We start from the raw sequence: 22,554 nt of genomic DNA on the forward strand, positions 1-22,554 counted from the left end.
ACTTTATTGTTTCTATGGGTTTCTATGTAATGTAATGTAATGTAGTGTACAGTGCTTTATTGAATGAATACATCTATGGAATACTTTGGGGAGCAAGTGTCCTTGCTCCCCAAAGTATTGCATAAATGTATTCATTCAATACATTCAATACACAGTAAGCCCGCCGATCCGCCGAATTTCCGCCGCATTCCCGCCGATCCGCCACACGCTGATCCGCCGCATTCCCGCCGATCCGGACCATATACATTGAACTACAGCTCCCATCATCTGCTTCTAGTATGAACAGGTGATGGGAGCTGTAGTTGGGTAATGGATATGACATGCCGCCGGGCGCAGGGGGGAGCCGCTCAGTACACAGGAGCGCTCCCCCCTCCTCCTCCTCCTTCCGTGATAACTTCCGCCTATACCAATGCTGAGTCCCTGCCTGGCCGCCGCTTTCCGCTCACATATACCGGCTCCCGGCATCAGCGCGGACACCAGGATGCATCGGGAGCCGGTATGTATGGGGGGAGAGCGGAGAGCGGCGGCCAGGCAGGGAGTCAGCATTGGTATAGGCGGAAGTTATCCCGGAAGGAGGAGGAGGAGGGGGGAGCGCTGCTGTGTACTGAGCGGCTCCCCCCTGCGCCCGGCGGCATGTCATATCCATTACCCAGCTACAGCTTCCATCACCTGTTCATACTAGAAGCAGATGATGGGAGCTGTAGTTCAATGTATATGGTCCGGATCAGCGTGTGGCGGATCGGCGGGAATGCGGCGGAAATTCGGCGGAAATGCGGCGGATCAGCGGGCTTACTGTGTATTGAATGTATTGAATGAATACATTTATGCAATACTTTGGGGAGCAAGGACACTTGCTCCCCAAAGTATTCCATAGATGTATTCATTCAATAAAGCACTGTACACTACATTACATTACATTACATAGAAACCCATAGAAACAATAAAGTCCCATAGACTTCTATATAGAGAGCGCCCCCTGCTGGACACTCCATAGGAATTACACCCTGGGTCGTGACGTCACTTCAGAGATATTTCTAACACTTCCTGATCTACTAAATTAAGGGAAATAGCTCTATATGTGCATTTCCCATAATTAATGTACATTAGAAATTTGTATAACTTTTCATAAGTAACAACATATCAAAAATTAATTTTGGCCGGACTTCTCCTTTAATATGTATCTAGGTGGTCTAGAGGTATCTAGATCCATCCCCCAGGCAGCATCAGGGACCCAGACATGCAGTCCGATACTTTGCCTCTCAGCTCATTAAAAACCAACATATGTCCCCTCTGTTTTCCCATGTCCTCATATAACCCGCAGTGTGGATGTCCTGACGTCCCCCCTGTGAAGCCATTCAACAAGGAAGACCCCCACATGGTCGATGAATGGAGGGATTAATGAATGGGTACACTTCCAGGAGATCCCGGCTCTTCTCAGCCAAAAGAGTCATGAGACCGAGAAGACGACTATTTCCATGGAAGACAACTTGCTTCACAGAAGGAAGGTCACACATATTTAAAGGGGCTCTCCATTTTGTGATCAATTTGTAGTTAAGACCTTACTAACAAGTTGGACCGGCTCTCTCCATCCACCCCTCACCAATCACAAAGACCCCGCAGCTATAGTCTGTGTGGAAATCCAGGGGATTGCTGTACATCTGTTCCCACCCTTAGCTAGCAAAATAGTGATCGAGAGATCAAGGCAACATTTCCTACATGACATCATCTTCTATCACCAAGTAATGCCATCTAGCGATAGAAAAACACACCGTACACTCCAACACAGGGAATAGGGCAAGGACAGGAAAAAGGGAAACATGTAATCAGAAGAGATTAGTCACCGCAAACATTTACATGTGTTTTCCTAAAGCTCAGAAATCCCAATAACATAACCTCTATATAACACCGATCTATAATAATACACAGAGACCTGACAGAAAACTGGTCACATCTATTCAATAGTGTGGGGAAATCCTGCAGGGGGCAGTATTACAGTAGTTATATTGTTGTATATAGGGGCAGTATTATAGTAGTTATATTCTTGTATATAGGGGCAGTATTATAGTAGTTATGGTTCAGGGAAGAAAAAGAGTGCTGCACCTCACACCTATGGCTGATACTAGTACCTCTCGGCTGCATAAAAAACATCAGAATTCTGTATGTGAATTGATCAAGCCACACTGCCCCATGTACCTCGTGCAGGTATCTGATACACATGGGTCCCTACACTAAGTCCACACTGTGCCGGTCAGTGACCGACCCCCCCCCCCCCCGCAGGCGTGCACAGTCAGGGAAGGGAGGCCATGGAACGGCCCTGCAGCCCCCATGCCACAGGACCAGACCCAAAAATGCCCCACCAAAACCCAGCCAGCACCACCAAGGGTTTTGGTGGGGCTTTTTGGGTCTGGTCCTGTGACATTGGGGTTGCAGGGCCGTTCCAGGGCCTCCCTTCCCTGCATGTGCACGCTTTGCGGGGTTGGCGGTCGCTGACCGACACGGTGTGGAGTTAGCGTAGGGACCCGTGTGGACCAGAGGACCTGCGCGGTGGTACACGGGGCAATATGGCTTGATCAATTCATATACAGACACTCTGGTGTTGATTTTTAATATAGGCCTAGCGGCATTAGTATCAGCCATAGATGGGATGTGCAGCGGTTCCATTCTCTCCAGTTCGTATTATAGTAGTTATATTCTTGTATATAGGAGCAGTATTATAGTAGTTATATTCTCGTATATAGGGGCAGTATTACAGTAGTTATATTCTTGTATATAGGGGCAGTATTACAGTAGTTACATTGTTGTATATTGGGGCAGTATTATAGTAGTTATATTCTTGTATATAGGGGCAGTATTATAGTAGTTATATTCTTGTATATAGGGGGCAGTATTATAGTAGTTATATTCTTGTACATAGAAGGCAGTATTATAGTAGTTATATTCTTGTATATAGGAGCAGTATTATAGTAGTTATATTCTTGTATATAGGAGCAGTATTATAGTAGTTATATTCTTGTATATAGGGGCAGTATTACAGTAGTTATATTGTTGTATATAGGGGCAGTATTACAGTAGTTTTATTCTTGTACACAGGAGTAGTATTATAGAAGTTATATTCTTGTATATAGGAGCAGTATTATAGTAGTTATATTCTTGTATATAGGAGCAGTATTATAGTAGTTATATTCTTGTATATAGGAGCAGTATTATAGTAGGTATATTCTTGTATATAGAAGCAGTATTATAGTAGTTATATTCTTGTATATAGGGGCAGTATTACAGTAGTTATATTCTTGTATATAGGGGCAGTATTACAGTAGTTACATTGTTGTATATTGGGGCAGTATTATAGTAGTTATATTCTTGTATATAGGGGCAGTATTATAGTAGTTATATTCTTGTATATAGGGAGCAGTATTATAGTAGTTATATTCTTGTATATAGGAGCAGTATTATAGTAGCTATCAATTCCAATAGAATCAAGAGCTAGCACCAGTGTTCATATATGGCAAACCAACTCGTGGGCTAGGACAGTCCAATTGAGGACGTATCGGCAATAACGCAGTCAGGTGGTGCATATAGCTATAAGCAAGACAAAGTGATTTCATCCAATAGAAAAAAGGAGCTAGCACTCACCATTTGCTGCAAACATAGTCCATTTTATTCGGGGTTCAATTCAGCATGTGTGCGGGGAAGGGAGATAGAGGCAGGTGCGTCTAGGCGACAGGCTGTTTCACGTGCACATGGCACGTTTCGTCAGGCCCATGGACGTCACTGCCGGGGGAGGATCTTGTATAAATAGGTAACAAGGTATATGAATATACAAAACACTTAAAAACATGTTAAAAACAAATATTTATTACAAAAAGGATCCAAATCACCAATATACACTTATTACGGGAAATGCTTATAAAGTGCTTTTTTCCCTTGTACTTACTACTGCACCCAGGCTTCACTTACTGGATAAAATGGTGATGTCACGACCAGACTCCCAAAGCTGTGAGGGCTGTGGCTGCTGGAGAGGATGATGGCAGGGGGACACTGAGGGATACAGGGCACTGGAGGGACACTGAGCATCCCCCTGCCACCATCCTCTCCAGCAGCCACAGCCCTGGGAGTCGGGTCGTGACATCACCATGTTATCCAGGAAGTGACATCACCATTTTATCCAGGAAGTGACATCACCATGTTATCCAGGAAGTGAAGCCTTGGTGCAGTAGTAAGTGCAGGGAAAAAGCACTTTATAAGCATTTCCTGTAATAAGTGTATATTGGTGATTTGTTTAACTTTTGGTAGGCAATGCAATGCTTTATTAAAAATGTAAGGGTCCCACTGCATATAGTCTACTTATCCACATAGACTCTCTCTGAAGTAGACGTTGATGGCGATCTCCGCCATTTTTATTAGGAAACACTCGTTCTAAGCCTAAGAACTGTAGTACCTTGGTATCGCCACCGTGCGCCTCCCTGTCTTAACAGAATAACAGTGTTCCTTGTAGCGTGTGTTAAGGGCTCTTTTAGTCTTGCCGACGTAAAAACGTCCACAAAGACAAAAAAAATATAGAGTAAACTACGAAGGTGCACTTACATGTGATAAGCTCATTGATGAAGCACTCTTTGCCGTTCAATCTAACAAGAGATACCGGATGCCTCTGGCAACAGTAGGCACATTGGCCACATCTTTGGTTGCCCACAATAGTGTTTGTTTTGAGCCAGTTTTTTTGGGGAGTAACTATCATTAATTACTGTCTTCCTTTTAAATATGTCTCCTAGGGAGTTATTCCTGCGATATGTAATAATCGGTTTATGTGTAGCTACACTGCTGAGATCAGGATCATCTTCAATGTAGTGCCAGTGTCTTCTTATGCTGTCATAGATACATTTATTCAAATTGGTGTTCTGAAAGGAAAAGGCAAACCTTTTTGGTCTCTGACTTTTTTTTTTTCTTTTTTTACTTACTAACAAGTGTGAACGATCTTTACAGGAAACTTTTTCGATAGCCCTAGTGACCAACTCATGAGGCTATTCTCTAAGTTCTAACCTTTGGGCTAGCTCAGCAGCTTGCTGTGTTAACAATTCAGTGGTGTTATTAATTCTTTTGAGCCGGAGGAACTGGCTGTACGGAATGCTGTTTTTGACTTGTTGTGGGTGAGAGCTATGATAATGTAAGATCGAATTATTGGCCTGAGGTTTCCTATGTACAGAGGTCACCAATTTCCCCCCTGATATATCTACAAGCACGTCCAAGAATTCAATCTTATGACCGCCAAATTTGCTTGTGAAGTACATATTCACGTTATTAGTCTCATTTAGACATTTAACAAAATTAAACAGATTCTCAGACCCCTCCCAAATAATAACGACGTCATCGACGTACCTCAAATAATTCTAGCTACACATAAACCGATTATTACATATCGCAGGAATAACACCTTAGGAGACGTACAGTAATTAATGATAGTTACTCCCCCAAAAAACTGGCTGTGGGCAACAGAAGATGTGGCCAATGTGCCTACTGTTGCCAGATGTATCCTGTATCTTTTGTTAGATTGAACGGCAAAGAGTGCTTCATCAATGAGCTTATGACATGTAAGAGCACCTTCGTAGTTTATTCTATTTTTTGTCGTTGCGGACGTTTTTACGTCGGCAAGACAAAAAGAGCCCTTAATACACGCTACAAGGAACACTGCTGTTCCGCTAAGACAGGGAAAGGTGTACAAAGATTAATTTCCCATGTCAGGGAGGCGCACAGTGGCGATACCAAGGTACTACAGATCTTAGGCTTAGAACGAGTGTTTCCTAATAAAAATGGCGGAGATCGCCATCAACGTCTACTTCAGAGAGAGTCTATGTTGATAAGTAGACTATATGGGCCTTAACGAACGTAACGATTTTGGATCCTTTTTGTAATGAATATATGTTTTTAACATGTTTTTAAGTGTTTTGTATATTCACATATCTTGTTACCAATTTATACAAGACCCTCCCCCGGCAGTGACGTCCGTGGGCCAGACGAAACGTGCCATGTGCACGTGAAACAGCCTGTCGCCTAGACGTACCTGCCTCCCCACACACATGCTGAATTGAACCCCGAATAAAATGGACTATGTTTGCAGCAAATGGTGAGTGCTCGCTATATTCTTAAATATAGAGGGCAGTATTATAGTAGCTATATTCTTTATGAACTCATGGTGCAGATCCTGCAGATGTTTATAGCAGCCTTTTATAGAAAATGTTCATAATAATATCTAGTAACCACATGGGATCACTGACATTTGCCGCTACGTATTTGAAAATCGCCTCTTGATCTGGCGCCAAAAGCCAAGTAAAGAGCCAAGAGCTGATTGTAAACATTACATCACTGTAAGTAGGATGTGAACTCCAGATCGGCAGTGGGGGAGGTGGCGGTACAGCTTTATACCTGGCTCCTTGACATGTCAGGAAAGTTTTCCAGCAGAACACGTGTTATAAGGGAGGAACTGAACCATCGTGATGAGACGGAGCACGTGCTGCAGGGCCACACACCTGGGTACACATGGGAGGGGCTCGCCTAGTATGTCCACACAGTCCAGGTGCCCGCAATGGAAAGAACCGGATAGACGTGAAATCTATCAACCTGACATGTAAACTCAACCCCTTCATCTATTACTATGAGGGAATAGAGACAGAATAAAGGAGACCACCATGGGCTCCCACCTCATGCCCTGGGAGCTTCTGGATCCCATTACTGTTCTGTTTAATGTAATGAAATGAGATACATATGTAATAGGGAACACTGCAGCATACATGAGGTACTGGGGCTGGAGGGGTTAATCCATGGATGTATGTAGGAAATAAGGGGCCTCGCTTCCAGGGAGGGATGTCCTGGTTGGTGAGGCACGCTACGCCAGGGGGCCGAGGACGGAAGGGGCTCGCCAAGTCAGCTGAAAAAGTCACGTTAGGCATGTCTTATGCGGAGAGATCACCTGACACAGAAGGGACTGTGGTATCATGGGTAATAGATAATCCTGAATACTCAGACATTCCTATAACAAAGTTTACACAGGGCACAGCCTGAAAACAGAGAGCAATAGAGTTCACCGAGCTCTCCCTTATAGTGCCAAGTCCCCAACCTGATAACATCTACCTGGTGGCTTGGCCTATGTCAGCAGAGCAGACAGAGCCCATCACCCAGCTTTCCCTGAATCCTAAAAGGCAAAGCTGTAAAGTGATATAAAGCTGTATCCTTTGGGCAGGTTTGATATGCAGGACTCCAGGAAAGCTGGAAAGTTGAATGATGGACATGTCACCCAGTTTTTCTAGACTCTCTAATAGCAAGTCTGATTAGGAATACAGTCATACTAAAGCCAAGGATGCAACACTATATCAGACTTGCTCTTCGGGAGTCTGGGAAAGCTGGGTGACACATATATATATCCTCAGTAGTCAGGGTCCTACATCGCAAACCTGCCTAGCAATACAATGATACAAAAGCTAAGGATGTACCTCTATAGTTCTGAGTATATTTGCCATTCAGCCCGGGAGAGCTGGATGACACCATGTATATCCATCACTTGAATTTCCAGCTTTCCAAAGAAGTAACCTTGCTCAGTAATAAAGTGACACTAAAGACAAGTATACTGCACCATATGACAAAGTAGATTTATTGTTCAGAAGTCTAGGAAAGCTGGGTGATTGGATTATGTCCAATATTACACAGTGTGTAATGTACTGAATTACAAACCTGTACAGTAAGATATTGTTGTGTCCTTGGCTCTACTATATTACTAGGTATGAAATTCAAGACTTTGGGAAAGATGGAAACAGTAATTACAGGCACACATCCCATCACTCAGCTTTATCAGGCTCCTGAAGGGGAAATTAGCTTAATAATATAGTACCACATACTTGTCTCTAATATCACAGGCCGGGAAAGCTAGAAATTAGGTACTCAGGGACATACACATCACCTAACTTTCTCAGACTCCTGAAAAGTGAGTATGCATCATAATGTAATGCTGCATCCTAGGTTGAAGTATAATCCTTTTACCAGGCAGGTTTGCTATACAGGACTCTAAAAAGAAAAAAAGTAAGATACGTTCATGATGGGAATTCATGTTTTTGCCCAGCTTCACCCGACTCCTCAATAGCAATCCTGCTTAGTGATACACTGCATCCTTGCCGTTTTATGCATACAGCAATAATGCAGATCTATGCAAACACCCAGCAACACAAGACGCTGGATGAATATACAGGAAAGGCCGGGGAGAAAGTAAATCATCAATTATTCAGAGACTGGTAACACGAGGCATGAGGTGCTGCATGCCTCACTGATCCCTATACCACCATTCCAAGAATCCTGCATGTAGGAAAATCCAACCCCACCAGCAGAATAGTAAGTGCAGCTCTGGAGTATAATAGAGGATGTAACTCAGAATCAGTAATGTAATGTACAGTATGTACACAGTGACCCCACCAGCAGAACAGTGAGTGCAGCTCTGGAGTATAATACAGGATTTAATTGAGCATCAGTACAGGATAAGTAATGTAATGTATGTACACAGTGACCTCACCAGCAGAATAGTGAGTGCAGCTCTGGAGTATAATACAGGATGTAACTCAGGATCAGTACAGGATAAGTAATGTAATGTATGTACACAGTGACCCCACCAGCAGAATAGTGAGTGCAGCTCTGGAGTATAATACAGGATGTAACTCAGGATCAGTACAGGATAAGTAATGTAATGTATGTACACAGTGACCCCACCAGGAACAGGGTGTTGTGCATTACTTATGTTTCCAGTGATGTTAGTGAATGTAGTATGATGCTTTATTTCCCTTCTGTAGTATTGGGGTCCGCTCTGATCGGGGGACCCTCTGTTAACCATACTACAGTTCAGTGCTCTGGTTTTGCACTATATGGCGGCTGTGAACTCTGCTCATTCCCTTCGGAGGACAGATATACATCCACAGAGGAGCAGCAGATTCTATCACAGCCCCAATAAATCAGACAAAAGGAGGGCAGCTGCCACCTTAATCTAGGTCAAATTCCTTGCCAGCCCATTGCCAGGCAGCCAGCGTGGAAGCACGCTCCGTCTGCTTGTATTACAATTACCTCATGTATAGCGTATGCCCTCCATACAGAAAGCACTAAATGACAGCGCGGCGCAGATTCTCTGGCCGCCATGTCAGCCCCATCGTCTCACCGCAGGCCATGCGTGCAAAACAGAAAACGCTGAACAGATTTGGGAAAACTAAGCATTTCACAGGAGCACCATGTGCATTACCGTATTGCGCCATTTGTAAAGTTGGTATGGCAGCACAATATAATAACACATACATCCAGTCTATGAGGGGTCATAGCAGAACGGGTACAGTGTTTGCCCTCTGCACAAAGGGATCATCACCTAATATAGCAGCGCCCGCTGCTTCTCAGGAGACATAGTCAGAGAATGAATCACTACTATATACTGCAGCAAGTGATCTGTATTCCCTGGCAGAGCTCAGTACTGGAAGAATCTGCCCTTGACCCACCCTGCCATGCCCACATACCAGATCAGACACTGCCAAGCTGCAGCTTAAAGTGATGGGGTATGAGTGCAAGAGGCCGAACCATGTACTGATAGATCAAGCAGAGCTGAGTTTGTAATGTGTTTCTGTCGGATTGGTCAGAACTGGACAACTATGTTATGTGTATGGGGGTCTCCTTATTCTTCATCGGAGGCGGGGGGGGGGGGGGGGATTGGCCTTGGATGCATGCATATAGAGGAAGGGGGGAACATAAGAGATAGCTGTGGGTGCTCCCCAATCTTTGGTGAAAATACAATGTTCATCGCGCCCTGACAGCTGAATGATGGGAGTTGTAGCGTTTCAACAGCTAGAGATCCATGGGTTGGAGAGCACTGCTATAGATGCAGTTGGAGAAGGCATGATGGGAGTTGTAGTTATGAAGCTGCTGGAGAGCCACTGATATAGATGGACAACCATAGATTTTAAGGGCATGATGAGGGTTGTAGCTTTGCAATGGCTGGGGACCACTGCTGACCAGTTAAGAGTCCTGTCCTCAGAGCTGAAGGCTTTGTTACTATGTATCAGGAAACGAGCTTGTGCTGACTAGACTGGTGCACTGTAACAAAGCCTCAGCTGTGTGAGCAGGACCTGCACACAAACATGGCAGCAGACAGATGAAGAGACACCTGCAGAGATTGGATATATGCTCGGGGGGGTTGGGGTTGGGTAGACCACCTACCTGGCATCCCCTTTGGATAGGTTGCTGTTGGAGGGGTAGAGGACGATCTGATCTTTCTCCACGTCGACGACACATTTTGTGTGAAGGTCCAATTCTGTAAAGAGAAGGCAATATGGTTAAAGTAGAGCATGACTTTAGTAGTCATAGTAATATTATGCTGCAGTTACAGCGAGGTGCAGCTTCAGGCTGAAGGGCAGAGCTACAGGTCACGCTCTTAATTTGAAATAGCTTTATTAATAATTAATTGTCGCATACAAACTCCAAGTCACGAGGCAGAGATGTAATGTTGTCCTGTGTACTGGTCACATTGAGGAGATTCTGGGAGGCAATGCTTCATGGGAAAAACTATGCAAATGAGCTCTCCTCTAGAAGGAAGAAAACTGTCTCTCTAGCGACACCTATAGGTAACTACCCTGTAAGTCAAAGTTTTATCTGTGAAACAGCGAAATATTAGACAAACCAGACACTCAGATGTGCTGGGGTATATGTCACTTGTCTGTACCGAGTGGATCACTGGTCAGGTGTTCTCTTACAGCAGCGGTTTCCAACCTGAGGCTCTTCAGCTGTTGCAAAACTACAACTCACAGCTCGCATCAGCTATAAAGTTACAGGTTGGGAATTACTTACACTATAGCTACCTACAGATGGCACTAGAGACACAGTATTCTTCCTTGTGGAGAACAGCTAATTTACATACTTTATCCATGATGCATTGCCTGTAAGTCTCCATATACCAAGTCTCTTCAATTAAAACCATTAACCCCAGGGCTGCATTTACTTTGTCTTTCGCTACTCTGTAAAGGCCCCCCCATACATCTTTAATAACTCATGGCTGAAAGATCATCCAGCTAGCAATGTCTCCGGCCCACCCCATACACAGGAACGTTCCGGGTGGCCGAGTGTCCCTGTATTCTGTATGGGGAGGGAAGGAGTAAGCCACACTGACAGCACTCTGATTGTGACCTCTCTCTTTCAGAACAAAGGGGTCAGCCACGATTTTACATCGTGGCCGACCCCTTTCACCACTGATATCTGTTGGTTGTTCAGGGGACCCAAATACACGATAGACTGACGGCCGAATCTGCCACAAGTGGCTGGTTCTGACGATTAATCTCTTAATTATTACCCTACCCTATTAATACCCTACCCTGTACTGATAAGAGGCAAAAATACGAAACTGCTGCCTACAGATGGGCATCTGGTTTGTCTAATAAGGAGTCATATTTCAAGGCTCTATATAGAAGCAGACACTAATTTACAGGGTAGCTACCAATACGTGGTGCTCAAGAGACAGTTTTCTTCCTTCTGGAGGAGAGTTAACGCAGAACTCCAGGAAAATAAATTCAAAACAGGTGTCAGAATGTTAAACAGATTTACTTCTATTTAAAAATCTCCAGCCTTTTCAGTACTTATCAGCTGCCGTATGCCCTGCAGAAAGTGGAGTATTCTTTCCAGTCTGACACAGTGCCCTCTGCTGCCACCTCTGTCCATGTCAGGAACTGTCCAGAGCAGGAGAGGTGCTTTATGGGGATTTGCTGCTGCTCTGGACAGTTCCTGACATGGACAGAGGTGGCAGCAGAGAGCACTGTCAGACTAGAGAGAATACACCACTTCCTGCAGGATATACAGCAGATAAGTACTTGAAGACTCGAGATTTTTAAAAACAAGTAAATTACAAATCTATATAACTTTTAGACACCAGATGATTTGAAAAAATAATTAATAAAAATGCTGACGTTCCACTTTAACATACATATTTCATATCTCATGAAGCATTGCCTGTAAGTTTACATTTACCTGCTTCATCACCCTGCTCTGTATAGATGGATGACTCTTCCTTATGGAGAAGACTTTGGAAAACATTGTAGTTGTGATTCAGGGTTCTTTTACGCGTCCGACCATTGACTTGGAGCAGGGATGTGACCCATGTCCCTCCAGCTGTAAAAAAACTACAATTCCCATCATGCTTAAACTTTAGCCATCTAGGTATGGTGGCAATTGTAGTTTTGCAGCTGCGTGTTAGGGCCCTATTACACAGGACAATTATCGTGCGAAAAATTGTTATATCGTTCGAATTTAAGCAAAAATCGTTCTGTGTAATTGCAGGCAACGATCGAAGAATCGTTTATATGTAGTTGATAGTTGATTTAGCTCTGAACCTAAAATTCTCGTTAATCGTTCGCTGTAATTCCACATTCGTTCGCCCAAGTTCCGCATTTGGTCACTAATCGTTCAGTGTAATTGCACATTGTTCATTGTTTTGCTGGGATCGATAACGATCTCGTTTGCGATCGTTTATCGTTGGTCGTCAATCGTTAAAAATCGCTCTGTGTAATAGGTGACTTAAGGCCCTATTCCACGGAACGATTATCGTTCATAAACTCGTTTCAACGACCGCTTGTTAACGATCGCTAAACAATTTTTTTTTTTAGCAAACGATAACACATAACGTGAACGATATATGTAGTGTAACGATTATTTTGCAGTCGTTACACGGTCGTTTAAAACGTTGGCCGGGGTGATCATGACCATACAACACACCTACTTTTTTAGACCTTTTTACGAACGACTGAAAAATGTCTAATTTTACAAACCGATTAGCAAATTATCTTTCAAAGACCAATGACTTTTTTCGACATGCTGAAAAACTATTCTGAACAACAGTATAGCGATTTCGCCTTTGTTGTTCGCTCGTTTACACCAATTCCACGAAGCGTTTATCGAAGAGAGTTTATGAACGATAATCGTTCCGTGGAATAGGGCCTTTAGTCTCCTCAATGAGAGCCAGTAAACCCTCCACCCCATAATCTGCATCAAAGGAAACCCATGTTCTAGAACCCCAAAACATGCGTCTACAGACGGGTATCTGATTTAGCTACCTTGTTCTCACGGGTCAGACACTGACTTACAAGGTATCTACCTCTAGGTGGCACCAGAGAGATAGTTTTCTAAGGGATGGCTTACTCCTGCTCACACAGCTGATGGGTTGTCACAATGTGTCAGTCTATATTACATCTCATACTGTCTCCTATGAACTGATAGGTGTATTTTTTGGGTATTTGTCTTCATTTCTATGACAAAGCTCAATCTCCAGCCATTGTAGTCCACGTCGTCCTGACAGTTCGGGGTCAGCCGGGCGTCTTACGCCTGAGTAGTTACATCTCTGGTATCGGCCTCAGGCCCTATTCAGCATATGAGAGTACACTGGTGCCGGGTAATCTATATCTGGAGCCTCATATATAGAAGAGTCAGCTGGACGGCGGGTGATAAGTACAAGAGCCTGATACCACCCGCACCTATAGCAGACACGCCGCCATCATCACCTCCAAGGTGACGGCAGATGAACCGCAGATCTATCCCAAGCTTTCTATATGATGACTGTGTTACATAGGTCTTTCCTTATATCTAGTTATACTATGTGCTCTGATATGTGGGACGACAAGAAATACATTATATGTAATAAGCAATGGAGAGAGTCACTGTCTTGCTGCCAGATCCCATAGTGGGGTTTATATTGCCGGAGCTGGAAACGTCCTGGATATCAGTAGTGGTGCGGGCAGGGGAGGAGATGTTGGCACAAGATGACAGACAGGTGACCGCGCCATATTATAGTGAGGCGCTCCAGACGGGAGGAAGTCACTGGAGACGGCGATAACACGCGGTGATACTGCAGGGATTACAGGAGAGACCTGTATACTGACAGTGACTTACAACAAGGTCAAAGTTCAGGGGGCAGGTCTGCATCTCACCATCAGCTTCTATATATAGTAAGCTATAGGCGTATACAGAGACATGGAGACAAGCAGGGCAAAGCTCCCATCTGGATTATACACATAACATCCAGCTGGCAGTGCATGATGGGAGTTGTGGGTTTGCAATAGGGAGAGCCACAGATTGGTGAACACATAGCTAGTCCTGCTCTCAGCTGAGATTGTATCCAGTGTAAACAATGCTCTGTGAGCTTTACAGCCTGGACTCCAGACTGATACATTGTACATAGCTAGTCCTGCTCTCAGCTGAGATTGTATCCAGTGTAAACAATGCTCTGTGAGCTTTACAGCCTGGACTCCAGACTGATACATTGTACATAGCTAGTCCTGCTCTCAGCTGAGATGTGGATAAAGTTGTATCCAGTGTAGACAATGCTCTGTGAGCTCTACAGCCTGGACTCCAGACTGATACATTGTACATAGCTAGTCCTGCTCTCAGCTGAGATTGTATCCAGTGTAAACAATGCTCTGTGAGCTCTACAGCCCAGACTCCAGACTGATATATTGTACATAGCTGAGATGTGGATACAGTTATATCCAGTGTAGACAATGCTCTGTGAGCTCTACAGCCTAGATTCCAGACTGATACATTGTACATAGCTAGTCCTGCTCTCAGCTGAGATGTGGATACAGTTGTATCCAGTGTAGACAATGCTCTGTGAGCTCTACAGCCTGGACTCCAGACTGATACATTATACATAGTTAGTCCTGTTCTTAGCTGAAAAGTGATACAAATGTATCCAGTGTAGACAATGCTCTGTGATCTCTATAGCTCAGACTCCAGACTGATATATTTTACATAGCTGAGATGTGGATACTGTTATATCCGGTACAGACAATGCTCTGTGAGCATATAGCAGACAGTAGAGAAGTGAAGCACAGTCTCTATCAGAACATTCACATGGCGGCTTCCTCTTCTAGGACGGGCTTCTCTGCCCCTGTCAGCTGGGGATTCCTCTGACTACATGAAGCAGGGGGCACTCTGTGGTCTGCTGCGGGCAGAGTGACATTAGCTGATGAGGACGCACAGGCGGGGGGGAGCCCCGAGGACGCGATGCATCGACTGCCGCTCTCCATCATCTACAGTCACGTCCCATTACAATCCAAGATGCAGAATGAAGATAATGCAGGACTATTCATCTGCGGGAAGATTGGAGGAAACGGAGGTGGCTATGAGCCCGGCTCTGATCTCTGACGTGGGGGCGGACAGGAGTTTACTATCAGGAAGACAAATATGTCCCAAAAAAAAAAAAAAGTCAAAAAAAGAAAATGGTGAAGAACAAAAGGGTCAGGCAGTGATTTTCCATCATGCCTGACCCCATATCTCCATCGATATCTGTTGGTGAATTGTCGGGAAAGCCCCATACACCTGTACGCCAAATCAGAGAGTATAGTGGGCACCACCCTATAACCTGAGTGCTAAACCAGTGCATATAGGAAACACAGGGGGGGACTATGAAGAAAAAGCATATGCACAAAAAGGTAGCACATCAAGAAAAAAAAAATCTTTATTTAAATAGCCTTACAGTACATAAAAAGGCTACCTAAGCTAACAGCATCAAGTTATAGAGCAGAAGGAGCTGAGCGGGTTCATATATATCTTTATGGGAGAAGATTCAGTATGACTTGTAATTTATTGATTGAAATATCTGATGTTTCCAGGCTAAGGAGTCCAGTCTGTTGAGTGACCCCGCCCACTGGACTCCTTTACCACAGAATGATCAGGGATTTCAATCAATATGTTACAAGTTATACAGAATCTTTTCCCACAAAGATATATCAATCTGAGCAGCTCCTTCTACTCTATAACATGATGCCAGTAGTTTAGGTAGCATTTCCATGGTGAAGTGTTCACTTTAAAGAGGATGTACCACCAGGTACATCCTCTTTAACCTGAAGCCACAGATCGAACGGCGCCGCCACGGGGAAGCCGGTGCCGCAGTCAGTTTTCCGAACCGAGGCCCGGATTCCGTGCACGGCGTCGTTCTACGCACCCGAACCAGCCAGTGCTCAAACACTGGAGGTAGGCCGGGCCGCCCCCAGTGGGAGAGAATTCCCTCCCCTGTATGACGCGGCTCCCTTAGAATGAATGGAGCCGCGTCATACAGGGGAGGGAATTCCCTCCCACTGGGGGCGGCCCGGCCTACCTCCAGTGCTTGAGCACCGGCCGGTTCCGGTGCATAGAACAGCGCCGTGCACGGGAACCGGGCGTCGGTCCGGAAAACGGACCGCGGTACCGGCTTACCCGTCCCGGCGCCGTTCGATCCGTGGCTTCAGGTTAAAGAGGATGTACCTGGTGGTACATCCTCTTTAAGACCCTGATTGATCAAAACTTCTGTACTCCTAGGTGAACGTGGTATGGGACCCCTTGGGGATCTTTTCAGTCCGAGTTCAACACTCAGCAATATTCAGAAGACTCATATTTATAGAGAATAGAGTGCTGGCCAAGCATACCCGCTACATTCACTCAGGGAACAGGTGACCTCAGTGATCAGACCCCCGACCGATCAGCTAGTTATCACCATAATCATGTGATCAGGGGTAACTTTTCATCTTGGGATAACCTCTTTAAGAGCCATATTACACGAAGCAATAATCATCTGAATCAGGCTGATCCGGCCAATTATCGCTCTGTGTAATAGAAAGAAGGATCAACCGATGAAACAATCATCACATAATCATTTCTTTAGGTCCAGACCGAAAATAATCATGTAATAGCAATGTGCGGCCCGCAGCCTGTCAGAGCAAAGACTGCATTAGAAGGCAGAGCTGCAGGCACCAGAGAAGGACTCCGAGGACACCGGGAAATGTAGTAAGTAGAGATGAGCGAACCTGGAGCATGCTCAAGTCGATCCTAACCTGAGCGTTTGGCATTTGATTAGCAGTGGCTGCTGAACTTTGATAAAGCCCTAAGGCTATGTGGAAATCATGGATATAGTCATTGGCTGTATCCATGTTTTCCAGACAACCTTAGAGCTTTATCCAAGTTCTGCAGCCCCCACTAATCAAATGCCGAACGTTCGGGTTCGGATCGACCCGAACCCGGTTCGCTCATCTCTAGTAGTAAGGCGAGTTAATGCTTTATTATTTTACACTAAAGGCAAGGGCAGCACAGACATCGCTAACAATGTCCGTGCAGACCTTGCTGTCCGATAGTCGGCCCGTGTAATCGCTAAGTAAACGAGCACCGATCTAGCAGATTGCTTACAGTTTATGATCGGGCTGTATAATAGGACCCTACAGCTCTTTGTTAGACGCCACATTTTTTAGGCATCTAACAACGGTATCCAGTTTTCTATTTGCTGGAGTTAGCCAAAAAACATGAAAAGGAACCATATTTATAATGATCCAGCAATAAAAGGATCGCTATGTGGATGATATTTTTGCAGGATGGAATAGCACAGAAATCTGGAACGTAAACTTCAGAAGCAGAAGCAAGGTTATAGAAGCCTATGGATCCATTAGAAGCATAGGTCATTAGGGCGTCTTCTCCAAAAACGTATACAACCTGTAGAAACAGACCGCACCACCTACAGGCATCATCAGGCGTCATATCAAAGTCAATAAATAAGTAAATAGAAATTGTTGACTAATGGTCCGTTTATGCAGAACGATAATGGTTCGAATTTTCGTGATAATGATCGCATTTAATCGCATTATCGCTTTGTGTAAACGGACCATAAATTCCAGCCATTTGAACCTCTACCAATAAGGATACATTGTTTCACTGTTTACATTGTATCCATAATATTTACTATCAGGAGACAATGGGCAGAATCCGATCAGTATAGAAGTCTGTATACATGGAGATAGATTAGATAGATAGATACTGTGTATCCAGTCTCCCATCCTTATATCTAATTCCACTCTTCTTCCCATTTAGTCATCAATATTTGCCAGTCAGAAAAATAAGCATAAACAAGCACTTAAACTCTGGTCTTTGCTGGCGACGCTGATGTATTGACCCGGTCGTGGCCCCCGCCTCTGTACCATCAGCAGATAACTCTGTAATTGCTTCTTAATTGACCGTACAAATCGTAGCCGGACGAGCGGGCAGGGATGGATGTCCGAGAGCCGCAATGACTGCTGGATTACAGGCAATCTATGCTCCGCTATCTCACTGCTCCTCTGGACATATATGATCCAACTGTTTGTAACTATTCCCTATATACTCTGAGAGTTCCCAACCAGTGGCGACTGTATAGAGACATATGGCAAGAAGAATAGTGATGAAACGGATATCAAATCACATCAATTACCATAAGGAATAAAAGGGGGACATGCACAATGCAGAATTCTAAGAAGATGGGATTCAATCTCCATGAATGATCCATAGCCGATCAGACTGTACATTGATTTCCCCTAAATTATGAAGCTTGCAGGATGAGTGATGGTGCAGGACTGATTCACCTGTGACACTGCCCCCAGCTATTACACATGGTGCGGAGCAGGTGTGACCCAGCAGTTTATGAGCCCGTATTCCTACTCCATCCCGGGATCAGCCTTATTATACAGCATTATCCTGCTCATAAATAACCCCGTCATTACGGGTCACAAGATGAAGGCAGGAAGACGCTTCTATGAAGGGAAACAAAATCTGGCGTCATTCCCGCTCATATCCCTGATGTTATGAATGTTAATGAATCGCCATCCCTTCTCTACATGCAAGAAATCGCCTCTGGCTACATCCCCACCCCCCTCGTATAAAGGAAAGATTGTCCAGGAGACGACAGCGGAGTGATGGGGATGGCGGAAATAGAGCGCATCAAGCTGCCAGACTCCAGATGACGGACACTTATCTCCAAGATGTCCCTGTGCTACTATAGTGTTACTAAGGGGCGAGCAAAGCAACCTCATATACCTATACCTAATAGCAGGAGAGAAGGATGTAAGGGCACATATATGCTTCTACATAGACTGTAGTATTATAGTAGTTATGGTTCAGGGAAGAAAAAGAGTGCTGCACCTCACACCTATAGCTGACACTAGTGCCTCTCGGCTGCATAAAAAACATCAGAATTTTGTGTATGAATTGATCAAGCCACACTGCCCCATGTACCGCGTGCAGGTATCTGATACACATGGGTCCCTACACTAAGTCCACACTGTGCCAGTCAGTGACCACCACCCCCGCAGGCGTGCATGAGCAGGGAAGGGGGGCCATGGAACGGCCCTGCAACCCCCATGCCACAGGACCAGACCCAAAAATGCCCCCCCAAAAAACTCCCAGCCAGCATCGCATTTAAGTGTGCATATTCACACTTGTGTTGTTTAGCGGCAGCTTTCTCCACCGGTGGTGCCAACTGGGTTTTCGGGGGGCGCTTTGGGTTTGGTCCTGTGACATTGGGGTTGCAGGGCCATTCCATGGCCTCACTTCCCTGCATGTGCACGCTTTGCAGGGTTGGCGGTCGCTGACCAACACAGTGTGTAGTGTAGGGACCCGTGTGAACCAGGAGACCTGCACGTGGTACATGGGGCAATATGGTTTGATCAAATTATATACCAACATCCTGGCGTTGGTTTTTAAATGTAGACAGTGGCATTAGTGTCATCCATAGGTGTGAGGTGCAGCTGCTCCTTTCTCTCCAGGTCGTATTATAGTAGTTATATTCCTGTATATAGGGGACAGTATTATAGTAGTTATATTCCTGTATGTAGGAGCAGTATTATAGTAGATATATTCTTGTATATAGGGGACAGTATTATAGTAGTTATATTCTTGTATATAGGAGCAGTATTTATAGTAGTTATATTCTTGTATATAGGAGCAGTATTTATAGTAGTTATATTCTTGTATATAGGAGGCAGTATTATAGTAGTTATATTCTTGTATATAGGAGCAGTATTATAGTAGTTATATTCCTGTATATAGGGGACAGTATTATAGTAGTTATATTCTTGTACAGAGGAGCAGTATTATAGTAGTTATATTCTTGTATATAGGGGACAGTATTATAGTAGTTATATTCTTGTATATAGGAGCAGTATTATAGTAGTTATATTCTTGTATATAGGAGCAGTATTATAGTAGTTATATTCTTGTATATAAGAGCAGTATTATAGTAGTTATATTCTTGTATATAGGGGGCAGTATTATAGTAGTAATATTCTTGTATATAGGGGACAGTATTATAGTAGTTATATTCTTGTATATAGGAGCAGTATTATAGTAGTTATATTCTTGTATATAGGAGCAGTATTATAGTAGCTATATTCTTGTATATAGGACAGTATTATAGTAGTTATATTCTTGTATATAAGAGCAGTATTATAGTAGCTATATTCTTGTATATAGGAAAGTATTATAGTAGTTATATTCTTGTATATAGGGGGCAGTATTATAGTAGTTATATTCTTGTACATAGGAGCAGTATTATAGTAGTTATATTCTTTTATATAGGGAGCAGTATTATAGTAGTTATATTTTTCTCATGTCAGTAGCTTTAGGCTTCTTCTTGTCATGTGCTACAAGATCCATAAAGCTGTTCAGATGATGAGGCATAACTGGATAACTGTGTTTGTACATAATAATACATACCAGGACATGCTGTAACAAGGATTCTGTCTAAGTCTACGCCAAATATGGCGATAAAGCTAATTAAAAGACAAAAAGTTCTTATCGTTGTAGCAATGGAAACCCTTATCATTCACATAACGACACTGTGAGAGTTACTGAGAGCACCCTGGGTCATGGCTCATCCCAGCCCTGGCATCACTCATCTGCATGTACATCTAATGTAAGGAAATGTGGCTATACGGTCTCTCAAAGGGAAGTGCAGTGAGTGAGGAATATGTAAGAAGTTTTCAGGAACTCCACTTCATCCTGTCTATGGTTTCCTTCTCTTATTCATGACATCTCTTGTTTGGTCATCATCGCCGCGGTTGTAGTAAAAACATCTGACATCAGTGTAATGAATGATGAGCAGGATGGCGGTAATAAATACTTATTAGAGGTTTATAGGAGCGGCGTCAGATCTATCATCATCATATAACTCAGCCGACTGACCGGGTGATCCTAAAATAAGAACAATCACAGGATCCCGTGTAGTGTCACAGTCCTGTCATCTTCAATGGGAAATAAATCTGGGATGACCGGTGTCCTTATAGTCAGCGGCTGTGTCATACTGGCTTTACCTCTTTTGCTGCCTCTCCACAGCAATAAAGTGGAAACTGTCAACAAGCAGGTTACATTGGTACAGTACACGGCGCCAGATTATAGTATGGGGCGCCAGGCCTCTCCAGATTACAACACGGGGCGCCAGGCCCCCTCCAGATTACAGCACGGGGCGCCAGCCCCTCCCCGAATAACAGCACGGGGCTCCAGGCCCCTCCAGATGACAGCACGGGGCGCCAGCCCCTCCCCGAATAACAGCACGGGGCGCCAGGCCCCTCCAGATGACAGCACGGGGCGCCAGCCCCTCCCCGAATAACAGCACGGGGCGCCAGGCCCCTCCAGATGACAGCACGGGGCGCCAGGCCCCTCCAGATGACAGCACGGGGCGCCAGGCCCCTCCAGATGACAGCACGGGACGCCAGGCCCCCCCCCCCCCCCGAATAACAGCACGGGGCGCCAGGCCCCTCCAGATGACAGCACGGGGCGCCAGGCCCCTCCAGATGACAGCACGGGGCGCCAGGCCCCTCCAGATGACAGCACGGGGCGCCAGGCCCCTCCAGATGACAGCACGGGGCGCCAGGCCCCTCCAGATGACAGCACGGGGCGCCAGGCCCCTCCAGATGATAGCACGGGGCACCAGGCCCCTCCAGATGACAGCACGGGGCGCCAGGCCCCTCCAGATGACAGCACGGGGCGCCAGGCCCCTCCAGATGACAGCACGGGGCGCCAGGCCCCTCCAGATGACAGCACGGGGCGCCAGGCCCCTCCAGATGACAGCACGGGGCGCCAGGCCCCTCCAGATGACAGCACGGGGCGCCAGGCCCCTCCAGATGACAGCACGGGGCGCCAGGCCCCTCCAGATGACAGCACGGGGCGCCAGGCCCCTCCAGATGACAGCACGGGACGCCAGGCCCTCAAGGCAGCTGATAACAGAACACTGGCTCCCATGACACGGGATTACCAGTGAATACATCAGCATTATACATCACTAGTAAAGCATTAACAGCTATTTTTCAGCACATTTCTTAGCTCTTCTATGGGAAGCCACATTTTCCATGGTCCGGCCATTAGTCGGAGACTCCGGATATTGATCGCTGCTTGGACCGATGTCGGGAAGTCATCATTAGTTCTAATACCTGTGTCCTCTGTAATGCCGGGTCTGTTTATCCCATTCAGGAAAGCTTAAGGGGGGGGGGTTCCAGCACTGGCGGCTATATCAGTTGTCACCCAGCTTTCCCAGGAGCAGATACAACTCCTTTGGGGTTCATAGTATAAGCTTTCCTCGCCTATCCAAGCTCTTTCCTGATGATTTCTTCTGCATCTTTACATCACAATGACTGACAGCGTGATTCACAGAAGCCGGGCGAGAATTATGGGCGTAACAGCGTAATAAGCTTTATTAGGGCGAGTCACTGGAAGGAGAGATGTGTGAGACAGACGTAACCC

General features: G+C 45.1%; 1 protein-coding gene across 2 annotated transcripts in view; it reads right to left on the bottom strand.

Annotated features, from left to right (window-relative positions):
- Positions 1–22,554, bottom strand: part of KIF13B (kinesin family member 13B) — a 171,986-nt gene that overhangs the window by 140,025 nt on the left and 9,407 nt on the right. For both annotated transcript variants that reach the window (XM_069975804.1, XM_069975806.1), the window contains one exon: positions 10,225–10,318. In XM_069975804.1, coding sequence (XP_069831905.1) covers positions 10,225–10,318 — 94 coding nt within the window. The remainder of the gene's footprint in view (positions 1–10,224; positions 10,319–22,554) is intronic.

This window comes from Dendropsophus ebraccatus, chromosome 6 (assembly GCF_027789765.1).
Source record: "Dendropsophus ebraccatus isolate aDenEbr1 chromosome 6, aDenEbr1.pat, whole genome shotgun sequence".
NCBI lineage: Eukaryota > Metazoa > Chordata > Amphibia > Anura > Hylidae > Dendropsophus > Dendropsophus ebraccatus.